This window comes from Thalassophryne amazonica, chromosome 12 (genome assembly GCF_902500255.1).
Source record: "Thalassophryne amazonica chromosome 12, fThaAma1.1, whole genome shotgun sequence".
NCBI lineage: Eukaryota > Metazoa > Chordata > Actinopteri > Batrachoidiformes > Batrachoididae > Thalassophryne > Thalassophryne amazonica.
Window position 1 is genome coordinate 88,572,318 of NC_047114.1, and position 18,180 is coordinate 88,590,497.

Genomic DNA, 18,180 nt, shown 5'->3' on the forward strand with positions numbered 1-18,180 from the left:
AAACAGTTCCTTAGTTTTCTCATAATCCTATATACATAAAAATACATTTTTTTTAAACCCATTGGCGGACGTAATTAGCAATTGTTAACGCCCTGATTCCTACTAAAACTGAGTGTGTCCTGATTCTTTAGTGAAGTTTTGTCAGAATCTTCTGAAAACATTTTCAAGTAATTCTGCTCACGAGCAGACGAACAGAGGCAGGTGATATCACAACCTCCTCGGTGGCGGTAACAGTGCAGTGATGGTGATAACATAGTGCTCTAAATCAGCAAATATTCAGCAAATTGATCAAAATAGAGTTTCGGCGTAAGCTGTGAATGAAATCTGGGTGTTTTTGAAAACTGTATCCAGGCCAGATGCTATTTTTCCTTGAAGATATACGTACAGACTGAAGTCTTTTGCTTCACCTCTCCTTCTTCATCCCTGCACAGCAATTACACCCCTTAAATTGCTGGTGGGTGTTTCCTCTCCCATAGACTGGATTTTTTTTCTTTCTTTCTTTCTTTCTTTCTTTCTCTCTCGCTCCATTCTGAATAAGATGACAGACGGTCTTTACGCGAAATAACAGGGTTTGGAAATGAGAGGCTGCCATAGCGCCTTTCCAGCTTCCACTAATAGCACAGAAATTGCAATTAATGTCCTTAATGGTCTCTAGTCAACCTTCTAGTCAAAGCTTCTATTTTGAAGAGCTGTTTTTTTTATTGTGATAATTTATTCCGTTATTATGAACCATCTCAGGGGTATTTCTCTAAGCGCTATGAAATGTCTGCATATTCTGCGTTTCATCTCTTCTGTTTATCTCACTTCATATAAAGGAAAACTGATGGAAGTGACACACGAACCCGTCCTTAAATAAATCTGGTTTCGTGTTGATATTAGTCACAGCTTTCACAGACATCACTGCTGTTCTTTAGAGGGTACTGTAGTGCATGTGTCTGGATCGAAAGTACCAATTCCATTGACTTGAATGTGTTACACAAACTAGAGAGGCAACATACACAAAGATCATCTTGACCCAGATTCAGAGCGTAAAAATGGCAGAGGAGGGCAAAGGTCATGTAGTCACTTCTGTTTATTTGTTTGTTTGTGGACTGATTTTGTTGTTGTTGTTGTTGTTTTTGCAGATGTATACTTTGTGTCAGAGAAGAGCTGATTACATTTCAAGGAAGATCTGAGTCTGATCCACAATCTTTTATCACATTCCATTCCATTTTATCTTCATCACCTCATGTCTTGAAGCAGCCTTATGACATCACAAAGAGATACATTAATGCTGCACAGATACATGTAAACCCAAGTTAATAATGGTTAACCATTATTATTCAACTTCAACTGCACTTGTTTAATGTACAGGTCCAGTATACGTGAAAAAATCCAGATTGGCACATGAGGTTGATTTGGGGCATTGCAAACGCTTAACGAGCTATTGTGTGTGTCAAAAAGGGGGGAGATTAGAGGTCTTTATGACCTAATGTCGACCATTGTCCAGTTAAGACTAATCGTATTGTTACTGGACCTGGGTTTCATTGCTGACCACTTGGCTCCCACCAACAAAAAAAGACAGGCAGGTTAGATGAATTGGAAATTTTAAATTCTGGTGTAAATGTGTTTGTTTGTCTATATCCCACCTCACACCCAAATATCTTGGGTTTGTACTGTCTACATATGGCGGAGCCGGGGCACCACCCTGGAGCTAGGCCTGGGGTTGGGGCTTGTGCATGAGCACCTGTTGGTCAGGGCCTTAGCCCATGGGGCCCAGCCAGGCTCAGCCCGAAAGAGCGACATGGGCCCGCCCTCCTGTGGGTTCACCACCTGCAGAGGGGGCCATGGGGGTCGGGTGCAGAGAGGATTGGGTGGTGGTCGAGGTCGGGTGGCCCGGCGGCCCGGTCTGCACTCACAGCCCCTGGTTGCAGGGACTTGGAATGTCACCTCGCTGGGGGGGAAGAAGCCTGAGGTTGTGCGGGAGGTTGAAAGATACCGACTAGAGATAGTCGGGCTCACCTCCACGCACAGCTTGGGCTCTGGTACCCAACTCCTGGAGAGGGGCTGGACGCTCCACTTTTGTGGCGTTGCCACCGGGGAGAGGCGGAGAGCTGGGGTCGCATTGCTTATTGCTCCCTAGCTCAGTTGCCATGTGTTGGAGTTCACTCCAGTGAACGAGAGGGTCATGTCCCTATGCCTTTGGGTCGGTGACAGGTCTCTCACTGTTATCTCGGCCTACGGGCCGAGCGGCAGTGCAGAGTACCGGACCTTCTTGGAGTCTGTGGGAGGGGTACTAGATAGCGCTCCGACTGGGGACTCCATTGTTCTCCTGGGGGATTTCAATGCCCATGTGGGCGGCGACAGTGAGACCTGGAGGGGGGTGATCAGGAAGCACGGCCTCCCCGATCTGAACCCAAGTGGTGTTCAGTTGTTGGACTTCTGTGCTAGTCACAGTTTGTCCATCACGAACACCATGTTTGAGCACAAGGGTGTCCATAAGTGCACGTGGCACCAGGACACCCTGAGCCAGAGGTCGATGATCGACTGACTTTGTAGTCGTATCATCTGACCTTCGGCCACGTGTCTCGGACACTCGAGTGAAGAGAGGGGCTGAGCTGTCGACCGATCACCATCTGGTGGTGCGTTGGATCCGCTGGGAGGTGAGGAAGCTGATCAGACCTGGTAGGCCCAAACGTATCATGAGGGTCTGCTGGGATTGACTGGCGGAAACCTCTGTCAGCGCGGTCTTCAACTCCCACCTCCGGGAGAGCTTCTCCCAGATCCCGGGGGAGGTTGGAGACATGGAGTCCGTGTGGACCATGTTCTTCACCTCCATTGTCGATGCAGCCGCTCGTAGCTATGGTCACAAGGTCTCTGGTGCCTGTCGCGGGGGCAATCCCCGAACCCAGTGGTGAACACCGAAAGTAACGGATGCCGTCAAGCTGAAGAAAGAGCCCTACTTGTCTTTGTTGGCAGGTGGGACCCCGAAGGCAGCTGACAGGTAGCGGCAGGCCAAGCGTGCCGCAACCCGTGCAGTCGCAGAGGCAAAAACTCGGCTCTGGGAGGAGTTCGGGGAGGCCATGGAGGACGACTATCGGTTGGCCTCAAAGAAATTCTGGCAAACCGTCCGACGCCTCAGGATGTGGAAGCAGCACTCCACCAGCACTGTCTACAGTGCGGGTGGGGAGCTGCTGACCCTGACTGGGGATGTTGTCGGGTGGTGGAAGGAATACTTCGAGGATCTCCTCAATCCCATCATGATGTCTTCCGAAGAGGACGCAGAGACTGGGTACTCAGAGGCAGACTCAACCATTACCCAGGCCGAAGTCACCGAGGTGGTTAGAAAGCTCCTCGGTGGCAAGGCTCCTGGGGTGGATGAAATCTGTCCTGAGTACCTTAAGTCTCTGGATGTTGTGGGACTGTCTTGGCTGATACGCCCCTGAAACATCACGTGGCGGTCAGGGACAGTGCCTCTGGATTGGCAGACCGGGGTGGTGGTCCCTCTGTTTAAGAAGGGGGGCCGGAGGGTGTGTTCCAGCTACAGGGGGATCACACTCCTGAGCCTCCCCGGTAAGGTCTATTCCAGAGTACTGGAGAGGAGAATTCGACCGATAGTCGAACCTCGGATTCAGGAGGAGCAGTGTGGTTTTCGTCCTGGTCGCAGCACACTGGACCAGCTCTACACGCTCCATCGGGTGCTCGAGGGTTCACGGGAGTTCGCCCAACTAGTCCACATGTGCTTTGTGGATCTGGAGAAGGCGTTCGACTGTGTCCCTCGGGGCACCCTGTGGGGGGTGCTCCGGGGAGTACGGGGTCTGGGGTCCTTTGCTAAGGGTTATCTGGTCCCTGTACGACCGCAGCAGGAGCTTAGTTTGCATTCCCGGTAGTAAGTCAAACCTGTTTCCAGTGCACGTTGGCCTCCGCCAGGTCTGCCCTTTGTCACCGGTTCTGTTCATTATCTTTATGGACAGAATTTCTAGGCGCAGCCAAGGTGTAGAGGGGGTCTGGTTTGGGAACCACAGAATCTCGTCTCTGCTGTTTGCGAACGATGTAGTTCTGTTGGCTTTGTCAAATCAGGACCTTCAGCGTGCACTGGGGCGGTTTGCAGCCGAGTGTGAAGCGTCCGGGATGAAAATCACCACCTCCAAATCCGAGGCCACGGTTCTTGACCGGAAAAAGGTGCTTTGCTCTCTTCAGGGCGGTGGAGTGTCCTTGCCTCAAGTGGAGTTTAAGTATCTCAGGGTCTTGTTCACGAGTGAGGGACGGATGGAGTGTGAGATCAACAGACGGATCGGTGCAGCACCTGCAGTGATGCGGTTGCTGTATCGGACCGTCGTGGTGAAGAGGAGCTGAGTAGGGGGGCAAAGCTCTCAATTTACCGATCGATCTACATTCCGATCCTCACCTATGGTCATGAGATTTGGCTCATGACCGAAAGAACGAGACCGCGAGTACAAGTGGCCGAGATGAGTTTCCTCCGCAGGGTGGCTGGGCGCTCCCTTAGAGATAGGGTGAGGAGCTCGGTCACTCAGGAGGAGCTCGGAGTCGAGCCGCTGCTCCTCCACGTCAAAAGGAGCCAGCTGAGGTGGCTCGGGTCTCTTTTCCAGATGCCCCCTGGACGCCTCGCTGGAGAGGTGTTCCGGGCACATCCCATCAGAAGGAGGCCCCAGGGAAGGCCCAGGATACGCTGGAGGGACTACGTCTCTCAGCTGGCTTGGGAACACCTTGGGGTTTCCCCGGAGGAGCTGGAGGAGGTATGTGTGGTTTGGGAGGTGTGGGCGGCTTTGCTTGACCTGCTGCCCCCGCGACCCGACTCCGGATAAAGCGGAAGAAAATGGATGGATGGATGGATGGATGGATGGATGGATGGATGGATGGATGTACTGTCTACAATGAAATAGACGTCAAGTAAATGTAAGAATCACTGCAGGCTTTCTTTATTTGCATTTTTCTTGTTGTCCCAACTTTTTCTAATTTGGGGTTGTAAATCTTGATCTGGGAGCGTCACTAACACAGACACTCTGATTACTCACTCAGCTTTTAAAATACTGCAGTCAGAGTATCCATTGATTCCTTCACCACTGCACGACTGCTGTACTTTGTTTACATTCTGCTTTTTCCTGCATTGTCTCCACAGACAAATGGGGGCTGGCAAGATGCACCGACTCCTTCATCAGTGACATCACCCACAGAAGGACCCGGAAGTGTTCATTCGGATACTTCCAACTGAATCCGTCAATCTCGACACCCACCCACATGAAATGGACTGACCTTGTTATTCACAGTATTAAACAATGGAGTTCACTGTCCCACAGTTTGGAGAGGTACTGTGAAATCCCATCTGAAATAAATCCTCTACAACAATGTTGGACATTTGGGATACAAACAAAGAAAAAAATTTAAATCCTTCCGCAATCAATTCAGACCTTTGTACAGATTTCACCTTCTATACCTAGGGCTGGGGTTACTTAATCACTTGTAATGTTTTCACTCATGCTGATAAAATATTATTAACTAAATCAAACAATTGGTTTTAACTGAAAATACTTCATTCTACCTCTCAGCCATTAAAGTAAATAGGAAAAAACTGTCAGTGACCATCATTTGTTTTGTAAAAATGAAACTTTTGTCTTTGCAAGCAAGAGGCACATCTTCTTACTTACATTTTGTTGTCTCTCACTTATTCTATGGTACGCCATTTAGACTTAAATATTGCTCAGTTGTTTACAATGTGTGCTTGATAAAGTATGTTCATTCTTCCTCCGTGTCTCCGACAAGTCAAAACAGAGCTCTGTCAGGAGATTTTACCTCTAAGGTAACCCTGTGAAGTATGTTATCTGTAAAACAATAAATAAATACTTGTCATCAAACCAGAAGGGCTCGACATCTTTTGTTAGATGTGCCACATATTCTTTGTTCCACAATATAGTATATTAGCAGACAAAACTCAGAGAGAAACACGCCCGATCTCGCTGTCCAACATGGAACAAATCTAACATGTTTTTCATGATGCCCAATATTAAAAGTGTTGGGCATCAAACCTGAAGCAAAGGTTTTGAACATGATCACAAACATTTTATTTAAACATATCATGACTACTGTATTTATTGTACTATATGCCACACCAGAGTATGAGTCATAGCTGTCCAAAAATGTGTCAGGAAGAGAAAAAACCCATATGTAACTTGCATCGGTCTATAAGTCGCATCTATTTTTGAAAACTACAGCTGCTCCATGCAACAAGAAGCAAAATTAATTTAATCTGTATATTATTTATTTATATTAGAAACACCTCATCAGCAAGCAGAAGCTAATGGGCTAATTAATATTGTATGTAGCACAAAGAACTCAAGCATAAACTGCTCCTTATTGCCACTGAATAGATGAAAATGTCAAGAAGGAGCTGAATGTGTTCACATTTTCTTTATTAAAAGTAAACTTCTTTACTGGTAATACATTTTTTTTTTCTTTCAAAATCTTTTTATTAAATTTCCAACGCGAATGTATTCACATGTATACATACACGCACCCACATATATACATACATATACATACATGTATATACATGTACCCACACACATGGAGAAGAAAAGAAAAAAAAACACAGCAAATGCACCTTGGAATTGAATAGTACAAATATAAAAACAATAATAGCAACAACCGAACACATCTTCCCAGTATTAGGCAGGTACCGGTATGGAAAGTACAGTTAAGTGCTCTACCCTTCCAAATGTTATGCAAACACCTATGTAGGAACGTATGACGACTCCACTTCATCTTATTAGGATAGAGGTAGGACGTTGAACCTGCACCCCCCACCCCCAAAGAAATACAGCTAAGGCACACACATCAGTCAGCAGGCTTGACGTTCTTCAAATATTGAGCTACTTGGATGTCAGGGGCCTACTCCGCAAACATATTTTACAACGTGTACGAATCATGAAAGTAAGTTAGGAAGGATCCCCAAGTCTTATAGAATTTGCCCTCAGTGCCTTTCAGTGAGAAGCGCATCTTTTCTAGAGCAAGACAGTGCATAATTTCCCTCAGCCATTGAGTATGTGTGGGCGAGGTCGCCTCCCTCCACTTAAGCAAAATGACCCGCCTGGCCAACAGGAGAGAGAAGGAGACCATGTGGTGCTCCGCCGAAGACAGACGGGGGTCGTCAGGCCCAAAGGTGCCAAATAAGGCCATCATAGGATTTGGGTGGAGTTCACGTTTCAGGATATTTGAAAGAGCACGAAAAATCTCACTCCAAAAGGTTTGTAAATGGGGGCATAACCAATACATGTGGAAGAGTGTGGCATTGCCCAATTTACATTTCACACAGGTGGAGGTAACATCGGTATATATGTTAGCTAATTCCGCTTTTGATCTGCGAGCTCTATGGACCACTTTGAATTGGATTAGGCAGTGTCTTGCACACAGTGACGATTTATGAATCGAGTTTAGGATCAAGTCCCAACGGTCGGTGGATATCGTGCCTCCTAGGTCCTTTTCCCACGCCTTTCTGGTCTTGTCTAGTGTCAAATCCGAGAGTGCGATAATGTTCCGGTATAGTTTAGAGAGTGCGCCCTTCAAGGTTGGATTAAAGGAGAGAAATGTGTCAATTGGATTAGCACCTGGTTTGTTGGGGAAGCATGGCAGGGTACGTCGCATAAAATCTCTGACCTGTAAATAACAAAAAAAGTGCGTTTTGGGCAAGTGGAATTTCTCAGAGAGTTCGTCGAAAGAAGAAAAACTGTTGCCCTTGAATAAATATGAGAGTGAGATGATGCCTTTTTTATGCCAGTCTGTAAAGGAGGTATCGTACTGAGACGGGGCAAAAAGGGGATTGAATGCAACAGGGCTGAGCATGGAAATTTCGGCAAGACTGAATGCCCTCCTAAACTGAGTCCACACCTTCAATGCGGAGCGCACTACTGGATTCTTTATTTGTTTGGGTATTGGGTAGTTAGTTGGGGCACCAAGCAATGCAGAGAGTGACATGTTTTGAACTGAGTTCAGCTCAACTGTTAGCGATTCTGGGACATCCGATCGAAGGTTGTATTTATACCAAAAGGCGAGAGAGCGAATATTCGCTGCCCAATAGTAGGAGCGCATGTTTGGTAATCCCATGCCGCCGTCAATCTTCAAACGTTGGAGGACTGCTTTGCTTACTCTGGGTTTCTTATTCTGCCAGATGTATGAAGAAATAGTCGAATCCAACAAGGTAAAAAAGGATTTGGGAAGAAAAATAGGTAGAGATTGGAATAGGTATGTAAACTTAGGCAGTATGTTCATTTTTACGGAATTTATACGACCGGCTAGTGTCAATGAGAGGGGTGACCATTGTTGTAGAGACGTTCTCACCTGATTGTGGAGAGTTACGAAATTTTTGCGGAATAAGTCCTTAAATTTATGGGTGATCTCTAAACCTAAATAAGTAAACTGCCGTTTCTCAATTTTAAGGGGGGTACTGCTGCAGTCAGCCACCAGGGCCTCATCATTTAATGGAAAAAGCTTTGTCTTGTGGATGTTAATTTTGTAGCCGGACATACGTCCAAATTCTTCAGAGATAACGCCGCGGTCAGGGAGTTAATTGGGTCAGAGATATACAACAAGAGGTCGTTAGCGTAAAGAGAGACTTTATGCTCCAAGCTACCCCTATTGATGCCTGGGATGTTAGTGCTGTTTCTAAGCGCGACTGCAAGTGGCTCTATCGCTAAATCAAATAGGATCGGGCTCAACGGACAACCCTGTCGTGTTCCACGGTTTAGTACGAACGGTTAGGATGTTATGCCATTCGTCCGTACAGTTGCCTTAGGTGCGGCATAGAGCATCTTAATCCAGCCTATAAACATGGGGCCGAAGCCAAATCTGCGTAGTGCTGAAAACAAATATTTCCACTCGACACGGTCGAATGCTTTCTCCACATCAATAGAAACAATGCATTCCGGAATTTTATCTTGAGAGGGCGTATATAGCACGTCAAGAAGACGTCTGATATTAAAAAAAGCATGGCGGCTTTTAATAAAGACGGTCTGATCGGTGGATATTATATGAGGGAGGGCCTCTTCCAATCTGAGAGCTAGGACTTTCGCTAAAATTTTGGCATCCATATTAAGGAGTGAGATAGGGCGATAGGAGGCACAGTCAGTTGTGTCTTTTCCTTTCATTGCAATAAATGATATGAAAGCCTCAGCCACTGATGGTGGAAGTGAGCCATGTTGGTGTGACTCATGTAGGACCGTTGCAAATTGCGATGAGAGGGGTTTGGAAAACTGTTTGAAAAATTCAGCGGGAAAACCGTCAGGACCCGGTGTCTTCCCAGACTGCATCCGAGAGATGGCTTGGGTTATTTCTGCTTGTGATATAGGAGCCTCTAGCTTCTCCATGAGGTCTACGGGAACAGAGGGAATAGGTAGTGAGTCAAGAAAAGTACTAATACTAGCCTCATCTCCGTCAAATTCAGAGGAATACAGACTGGAATAAAAATTTCTAAACGTAGTGTTGATCTCATTGGGGTTGGAAGTCATTTCCCCATTTTCAGAGCGGATGGCCGATATGTGTTGTTTGGCTCTGAGTCCCCTTAGCAAGTTAGCAAGTAGTTTCCCCGATTTCTCCCCGTGTTCATACAGTGTGCAATTGGTTTTCAGGAGAATGTTTTGTGTTTGCTAGGTTGTCAAGAGGTTACATCTGGTTTTAAGTTGAGTCTTTTTGTTATAAAGCTCAGGAGTTTGGTATTTTGCGTACTCCTTGTCAGTGTTGTGGATTTCAGATAGGAGGTCTGATTGGTCTTTCCGGGATTTTCTTTTCAAGTTTGCTGTATATGAGATAATTTGGCCTCTCAAATACGGCTTCCCAGACTGAGAGTGCAGATATGCCAGGAGTATTATTAGTTTCAAGAAATAGATCTGTTCCTCTATAAACTTGATAAAGCTATCATCTGAGAGTAGTGTAGAATTAAATCGCCAATGTCTTGAGGGGTTTGGGATTCCGGGGAAATTCATTAACATTGTCAGAGGAGCATGGTCGGAGATGACTATACTCTGATAGTCACATGAGCTGACTTGGGGACCAATTTTGTCATCCACAAAAAAATGATCTATCCTGGTAAATGTATTGTGCACGGGGGAGAAAAAGGAATATGCCCTATCATCAATCAATCAATCAATTTTTTTATATAGCGCCAAATCACAACAAACAGTTGCCCCAAGGCGCTTTATATTGTAAGGCAAGGCCATACAATAATTATGTAAAACCCCAACGGTCAAAAACGACCCCCTGTGAGCAAGCACTTGGCTACAGTGGGAAGGAAAAACTCCCTTTTAACAGGAAGAAACCTCCAGCAGAACCAGGCTCAGGGAGGGGCAGTCTTCTGCTGGGACTGGTTGGGGCTGTTTAATATGCGCTTTGAATGACATATCCTGATCAAAAATGACTCCAAGATTTCTCACAGTATTACTAGAGGTCAGGGTAATGCCATCCACAGTAAGGATCTGGTTAGACACCATGTTTCTAAGATTTGTGGGGCCAAGTACAATAACTTCAGTTTTATCTGAGTTTAAAAGCAGGAAATTAGAGGTCATCCATGTCTTTATGTCTGTAAGACAATCCTGCAGTTTAGCTAATTGGTGTGTGTCCTCTGGCTTCATGGATAGATAAAGCTGGGTATCATCTGCGTAACAATGAAAATTTAAGCAATACCGTCTAATAATACTGCCTAAGGGAAGCGTATAAAGTGAATAAAATTGGTCCTAGCACAGAACCTTGTGGAACTCCATAATTAACTTAGTCTGTGAAGAAGATTCCCCATTTACATGAACAAATTGTAATCTATTAGACAAATATGATTCAAACCACCGCAGCGCAGTGCCTTTAATACCTATGGCATGCTCTAATCTCTGTAATAAAATTTTATGGTCAACAGTATCAAAAGCAGCACTGAGGTCTAACAGAACAAGCACAGAGATGAGTCCACTGTCCGAGGCCATAAGAAGATCATTTGTAACCTTCACTAATGCTGTTTCTGTACTATGATGAATTCTAAAACCTGACTGAAACTCTTCAAATAGACCATTCCTCTGCATATGATCAGTTAGCTGTTTTACAACTACCCTTTCAAGAATTTTTGAGAGAAAAGGAAGGTTGGAGATTGGCCTATAATTAGCTAAGATAGCTGGGTCAAGTGATGGCTTTTTAAGTAATGGTTTAATTACTGCCACCTTAAAGGCCTGTGGTACATAGCCAACTAACAAAGATAGATTGATCATATTTAAGATCGAAGCATTAAATAATGGTAGGGCTTCCTTGAGCAGCCTGGTAGGAATGGGGTCTAATAAACATGTTGATGGTTTGGATGAAGTAACTAATGAAAATAACTCAGACAGAACAATCGGAGAGAAAGAGTCTAACCAAATACCGGCATCACTGAAAGCAGCCAAAGATAACGATACGTCTTTGGGATGGTTATGAGTAATTTTTTCTCTAATAGTTAAAATTTTGTTAGCAAAGAAAGTCATGAAGTCATTACTAGTTAAAGTTAATGGAATACTCAGCTCAATAGAGCTCTGACTCTTTGTCAGCCTGGCTACAGTGCTGAAAAGAAACCTGGGGTTGTTCTTATTTTCTTCAATTAGTGATGAGTAGAAAGATGTCCTAGCTTTACGGAGGGCTTTTTTATAGAGCAACAGACTCTTTTTCCAGGCTAAGTGAAGATCTTGTAAGTTAGTGAGACGCCATTTCCTCTCCAACTTACGGGTTATCAGGATGAAGATGGCGCCAAACATCGGAGATTCCGCCCTCTGACAAAAACGATTGTATGTACGAGGCTGACTTAGTCCTCATAGCTGGCTTGGAAGAGGAGTGATCTAGTACTGGGTCCATCCAGTCCCCGCCCATGATTAGGTAGCGTGAGTCTAACTCTGGAAGCTTGGAAAAAGTTTTTTCAAAGAAGGTAAAATCATCCACATTTGGAGCATAAATGTTAACTAGGACAACACTGGTATCAAAGAGTTTCCCAGAGACAATTAAGAACCTGCCATCTCTGTCAGCTATGATGTGAGTTGGTTCAAACAGTACATCCCTAGACATGAGAATGGCCACCCCCCTTGCCCTAGCCTGGAAGGTAGAATGAAAACACTGCCCTGTCCATTTGAAAAATAACTTAGAGTGCTCAGATGACTGCAGGTGAGTTTCCTGCAGAAACACAATTTCTGCCTTTAATTGAGATGGGTTAGCACCTTTTTCATCTTAACTACATGGTTCAGACCCCTGACATTCCAGCTCACCAAATTAACTTGTCTAGCCATTACCATTTAAGTGAGTAAAGGAAAGGAAGGAAAACTATATATATGCATATACATACACATATGCACATGCATGTATCGACACACAGAAGATAAGAAGAAATAGATAGACCTGCACGTGTGCTTGCTGTAAAAAACAGAACCCTCTCTCCCCTCCCAACCCTACCCATAACATCCAAAGAACAAAGAACAGACCTTCTTACCACTACCCAAAAAGCAGCTGACTCGAGCTGCAGCTGCATACTTCTCCCATGCACTACTCCATGCATATACTTCCCTGTGTACCTACTCCTTCTCCCTGGATTGAAAGTTAATCAATATTTAACATGTTGAAGAGAATGCTAACGATAAGAAGGTGAACTGGTAATACATTTTAAAACATTATAGTTAGCCTTACCTTAGCCTAGTTTTCCTCATTGTGGTTCTGGCTGTCCCACAAAGTGCAAACAACTGGTGTGCTGAGTAGTATAAAGGTTATCCCTTCCCTTTGTTCAAGAGCATTGTCTTTCAGTTTGAGACTATAATTTATTAATTTAGCTCATTCTCTAACACACAGGACGTCCTTGTCATTCGGCGCTTCTTATTTTATGGCACTTGGCATCCACCTTAATGATGTATTACCACACCTTCTGCTGTGGAGTGTGGATTAAACAGTACCTCATTCAGCTCAGTATACAGGAGCAGCTCGTCATTTGTGTAGGTGATGCCATCTTATTGTAGTAGATTATAATGAAGTATTTTTTCCACATTTACACCGCTTCAAAATATAAGTCACAAGACCGGCCAAACAAGTAAAGCACAATTGACAGTCCGGAAAATACGCTACATATTAATGCCTCCCGCCGTGGCATCTGTAAAATATGGATATCATGACCATGTATTAATACATTTGTTAGGTATGATCCATACTCATTCCTAAGTGTTGGAGGTGTACCAATTCGAATAGTACACATCCTGGGCCACAAGGTCGTGAGGTAGGGTGGCTACTTCCTTCACTCTCTACCTTATACTCTCAAATGGAAACAATCAGGTTTCACTTTTACTGGTAGGTGAGCAGAAGGTTCAAGTCCCCAGCTGGGGCTTGAACCCAAAACACAAAATTTTAGTTCTTCAATAAAATAAATAACAAACAACCAGTACCATGCAAAAATGTAATAAATAAATAGAACTAAGCCAAGTGGTTAGAGTGCTTGGTTTCGGTGCGGAAGGTTCCTGGTTCAAATCTCGCCCCTGCCACATTTCACCATGTAACTTGAAGGGATTTACTTTGACTAATTAGCAAAATATTGCCATATTTTACTAATATTTACAATAAAAATAAGCATAACCACATTTAAACAAGATAACAAATCATACAGACATGTAGCCAGGGACATGACTTGCTCGCAGTTTGTATAAACTATACACCAAAAAGTTGTTGTTGTTGTCCATTCGGCTGCTCTCGTTATGTTCGGGGTCGCCACAGTGGAAACAGTCAGATCCGCATTATTTGGCACAAGTTTTACACCGGATGCCCTTCCTGAGACAACTCCATTGTAATCTGTAGAAACGCACACAGCCGCTGGCGTTCCAAAGAGGTCTCCCATCCAAGTACTAACCAGGTCCCGCACTGCTTAGCCTCTGAGATCTGACAGGTTCAGGCTGACACAGAAAAGGTACTTATTTATAATTTGAGCAAGATGACACAACACTAATAAAAATAAAAGAACGTGGTCACATTTTTCATTAAAACGATCAAACAAATAGGATTCAAGCACATTTTGATTAATACAAGATGGCATGAGACCAAAGGATGGATCCAACTGCACAATGCACACAGTGAAGACAGTTTAAGAAAATTATTTATTTGACGGAACAAAGACAAAAACAAAACTAAAGCAGGGAACACATAATGCATCCATACTTTAACAAGAATAAGGGTACTTTAACAAATATAAGGGACTGATTCATGTGATGTGGCCATAATTTAAGCACAGTACAAAATATGTGTCCATCTCCTGCAGTTTGGTGGCGGCACTACGATCCAGTGATTAATTGTAAGTCACTGAGAAAATAAGGGAATTATTTTCTGCAGAAAAATAAGTTTGTCAAGCATGTCTGTAACTGAGTTTGTTTTTCAGTGCACAAACCACAATCCACTTAAACATGGAAGTCATTATCTTAATAGAGTTTTATAAACGCCGGCACGGTGAATCCTGAAATACGGGACCGGCCGTGTGGAGTCGCTCATCATCTCCCTGAATGACACATTTGGATGTGCTCAGCATTTTGCGTTTCAGTTCCCGCAGCGCACGTTTTGATGTTGGAACAAGAACAATCAGAGATTTCTGACATCCATCAATCCGGATCTGGATCACCTCCAAAATTCAGTAGAGTCTTCCATGGCCTAAAATCTTTCTGTGGTGCAAATTTAGTGAAAATCTGTGAAGTAGGTTTTTTTGTTGTTGTTTTTTACGTAATCTTTCAAACTCTATATAAAGTGAAATCTTGATCCGGAATCCAGATCCGGTGTAACAGTATAGCTTCCACCCTTGGAAATCTTCCCTCCAACTCCTGACAGTCAACATTCCAACATTCCACTCTTGGAACTCAAGAGCTAGTGCCACTTAACACTTAAATCACTCTTGATGGCTCTGACCTGTAGATGTTTTACCTGATTGTATTATCTCATTCAAGTGTCTGTTTTCTATGTAAATGTAACTGTGTATGTAACTCTGCCCTGCCTCTTGGCCAGGACAGTCTTGAAAAAGATTCGTAATCTCAATGAGTTTTATCCTGGTTAAATAAAAATGATAAGGCCCAGTCAGGATAGAGCAACCTTTAAACTATTTCATGGATGTTTCATCCGTTTCAGATGAAGGCATTTGACTGATGAAGTATCCTTAAATACCCCTTCCAAATATACTCTACAAATATATGGATCTGATTGACAACCTGAAAAATATGTGATGTAATGGAAAATACTTCAATTTAGTTTTGCATAAAATATCCACATATGTATAGAACACACAGTAGTGTGTGCGCACACACACAAACACATACACACAGACACAATAGCATACAAAGAAACACATGTTTCAGAAACAATGAAAATGAGGGGCCTATGTTGAATTTAGTGTTTGACCTTCCTGTGACCTTGACCTTTGACCTTGATCCTTTTGTGTACTGAAAAGGACACAAAAGAGCTGCTATATTTCAAAAATTGCGACCAGGAAAGTTGTGTACCGGATCACCTCCAAAACTTAATGGACTCTTCCATGGCCCAATATCTATATGTGGCAAAATTTTTGTGAAAATCCAGTCTTTTTTTTCTTTTAACGTAATCTTTCAAAGTCTGTATAAAGTGAAATCTTGATCCAGAATCCAGATCTGGATTACCTCCTAAATTTAATGAAGTCTTCCATGGCCTAATACCTATCTGTGGTGAAAATTTAGTCAAAATCCGTGTAGTCGTTTTGATGTAATCCTGTTAACAGTCAGACAGACAAATAAATAAACGCTGATGATTTTAATACTTCCTTGGTGGATGTAATAATAAGAGCAAAGCTCACTCATGGTACAGGGAGTCCCAAACAGGAAGTGCCCAATTTTGAGTCCACAATGAAACAGGAAATGTCAAACACTTCCTAGATCGACACTTCCTGGATTGACAGAAGGGATCCCGTGGAATCTCGCGGGAACTCAGTGACAAGTTCACACTGAAACAGGAAGTGCCAAATTTTGAGACCACAGTGAAACAGGAAATGTCAAATGTTGAACATTTCTTGACATGGGTGGAGCTAGAGCGGAGGCCAGGGTTGCACTGGACTCCCCTGAAATCTGATTGGACACAGATGATTGACATGTCACTGCACCACACGTCTGGTTGAAAAGAGCTGCATTTTGAAATCAGTGAGTCATATTGACTGCTAGTTTCCTCCTGTCCAGTAGTTGGTGCTGTGTACCACAAAAAGTTCTAATCCACCTTAGTAGAAGAAGAAAAATGTTTGCCTCTGATTTGAACTAAACACGTCATTTGAACCATGGACTAATAATGACACCAAAGTTATATTGGTGAGTAAACGACCGTATTTTATGCCAGAAATGAGGTCCAGGTTGTTAAAAGCGGCATTTCTCCTTTAATTCGGGTTGCCATATGCATGTGTGCCCAGTGATTTTTACACAAGCAGGGAGCTGTTGATTAAATAACCTCTTAATTTTGCTGTCTGAAGAACTTAAATAACCTCTTACTTTTGCTCTCTGAGTGACACCAGAATGATGCATTTCACTTAAAAATACACGTCACGGAGTGTTTCTCAACTGTACTAAAAAGTATTGGAACACTGGGTATTTCACACATTTAAATTTGTTTATGCCATTTCAAATACAAATACAAAAATCTAAATTTAGCTTCTTTAAACTCAAACTGAAAGCAAATGTCTACAACTTGATATAAATTAATTAAATACATAAAATCCAGCTTCCTGATGAAGTGGTGTAGAGGAGGATTTTCTTAAAAAGAAGACCTGAACGTTCAGCTACAATTTTCCAGAAAGTATATCTGAGATGAAAGCCTAGATTTGATGTTTTGGTGAAAGAAACTTTTGTATTTCTTCATAATTGATGTATGTAAAGTGCAAGCCATATTCAGTGACTTGGAAATGTTCATGTTTCCATGTCGTGACTTGTCTGAAGAAAACTGGTAATAAAACTGATTATTATTTACAGGTATTATCAAGTTTTAGAGATTTGCTTTCAGTTTGAGTTTGAGGAAGATAGTTTTAGAAATTTTTATTCTTTGTATTTTTTGTATTTCTTGTATTTGAAATAGTAGAAACAAATAAAAATGTGTGAAATACTTTTGGAGGGCACTGTATCATAACTTTATGATGAGTGCAAAATGAGTTTGGCATTATTACTGTTTTGTTTAAGAATGTTTTATTTTCACTGTTGCTGCACTTTGTGTGAAATCATAGTCATATCGTATATCATATTGATACGGCAATATTGAGATACGATAATTTGGCCATATTGTACAGGCCTTCTGTCAACTAGCTGAAAACTTTGAATATTAATTTACATCTACATTTAAAAAAATGCTTAAAGTGGCAGGGGGTTAAGAGGGCTGTAATTAGGGGGGGTCTGTGGGGTGGAGCCCCCCCCAAGAAGCTGAAAGGTTTTAGCCATGCTAATGCTCCCCTGAAGCATTTACTCAAAAAAAGTCTGTAGGACCTAAATGACATGGTGAGATGCTGAAGAGCTCCCCTCGTTCATGTCCATGACATTAATGTAGCTTTAAAAATCGACAGCATGTGTCCGATAAAGGTTTTAAACACTGTTTTTTAGACACTGTTTGTTCTGCTTTCCTGTATTTAGTTTTTTTTCTAACAGTATGTTTAAAGTAGGCTTTTCCTTTTTCCTTCCGTGAATTATTTTATGACCTTTCAACATGTGTTTATGTGCACCGTTGTGCTTGACTTGCTTTGTGGGGAAAAAGGCTTTTCAACACATTAAACGACATGTAAGATGGCGAAGTAATACATCAGCATTTTTATTATGGCGTTTATGAGAGAGCAAAGACTTTATTTTGCTCAGCGTCACGTGAAGGCATCAGTGCCATAAGAGCAATTTCACTCACTCGTGTGATAACTGAAAGTCAACCAAGGTTAGTGACTGCCAGTCGATGTCTTCGTTTTATGGCTCCCCGCCTGATATAATGGTGTCTATATTGCACACACATACGCACACTCGCCTAAGAACAAAAATCAAGTTTAAATAATGAAAAAGGAAGAGTTTGTTCAAAACTACAAGCATTCTTTAAGGAGTCATAATAAAGTATGTCACCAAAAAAAGAATCCCCATAAACACTGATGGAAGTGATGCATTGTTTTTTTAAGTATTAGTTTTTGTGCCTGTTGCTTTAAATAGAAAG

General features: G+C 42.8%; 1 protein-coding gene across 2 annotated transcripts in view; it reads left to right on the forward strand.

Annotated features, from left to right (window-relative positions):
- The window catches only part of pbx1a (pre-B-cell leukemia homeobox 1a), a 162,106-nt gene extending 156,254 nt beyond the window's left edge, over positions 1–5,852 (forward strand). For both annotated transcript variants that reach the window (XM_034182466.1, XM_034182467.1), the window contains one exon: positions 5,120–5,852. In XM_034182466.1, the coding sequence (XP_034038357.1) occupies positions 5,120–5,212 (93 nt within the window). In that variant the 3' untranslated portion in view covers positions 5,213–5,852. The remainder of the gene's footprint in view (positions 1–5,119) is intronic.
- The last annotated feature ends 12,328 nt before the right edge of the window (positions 5,853–18,180 follow it).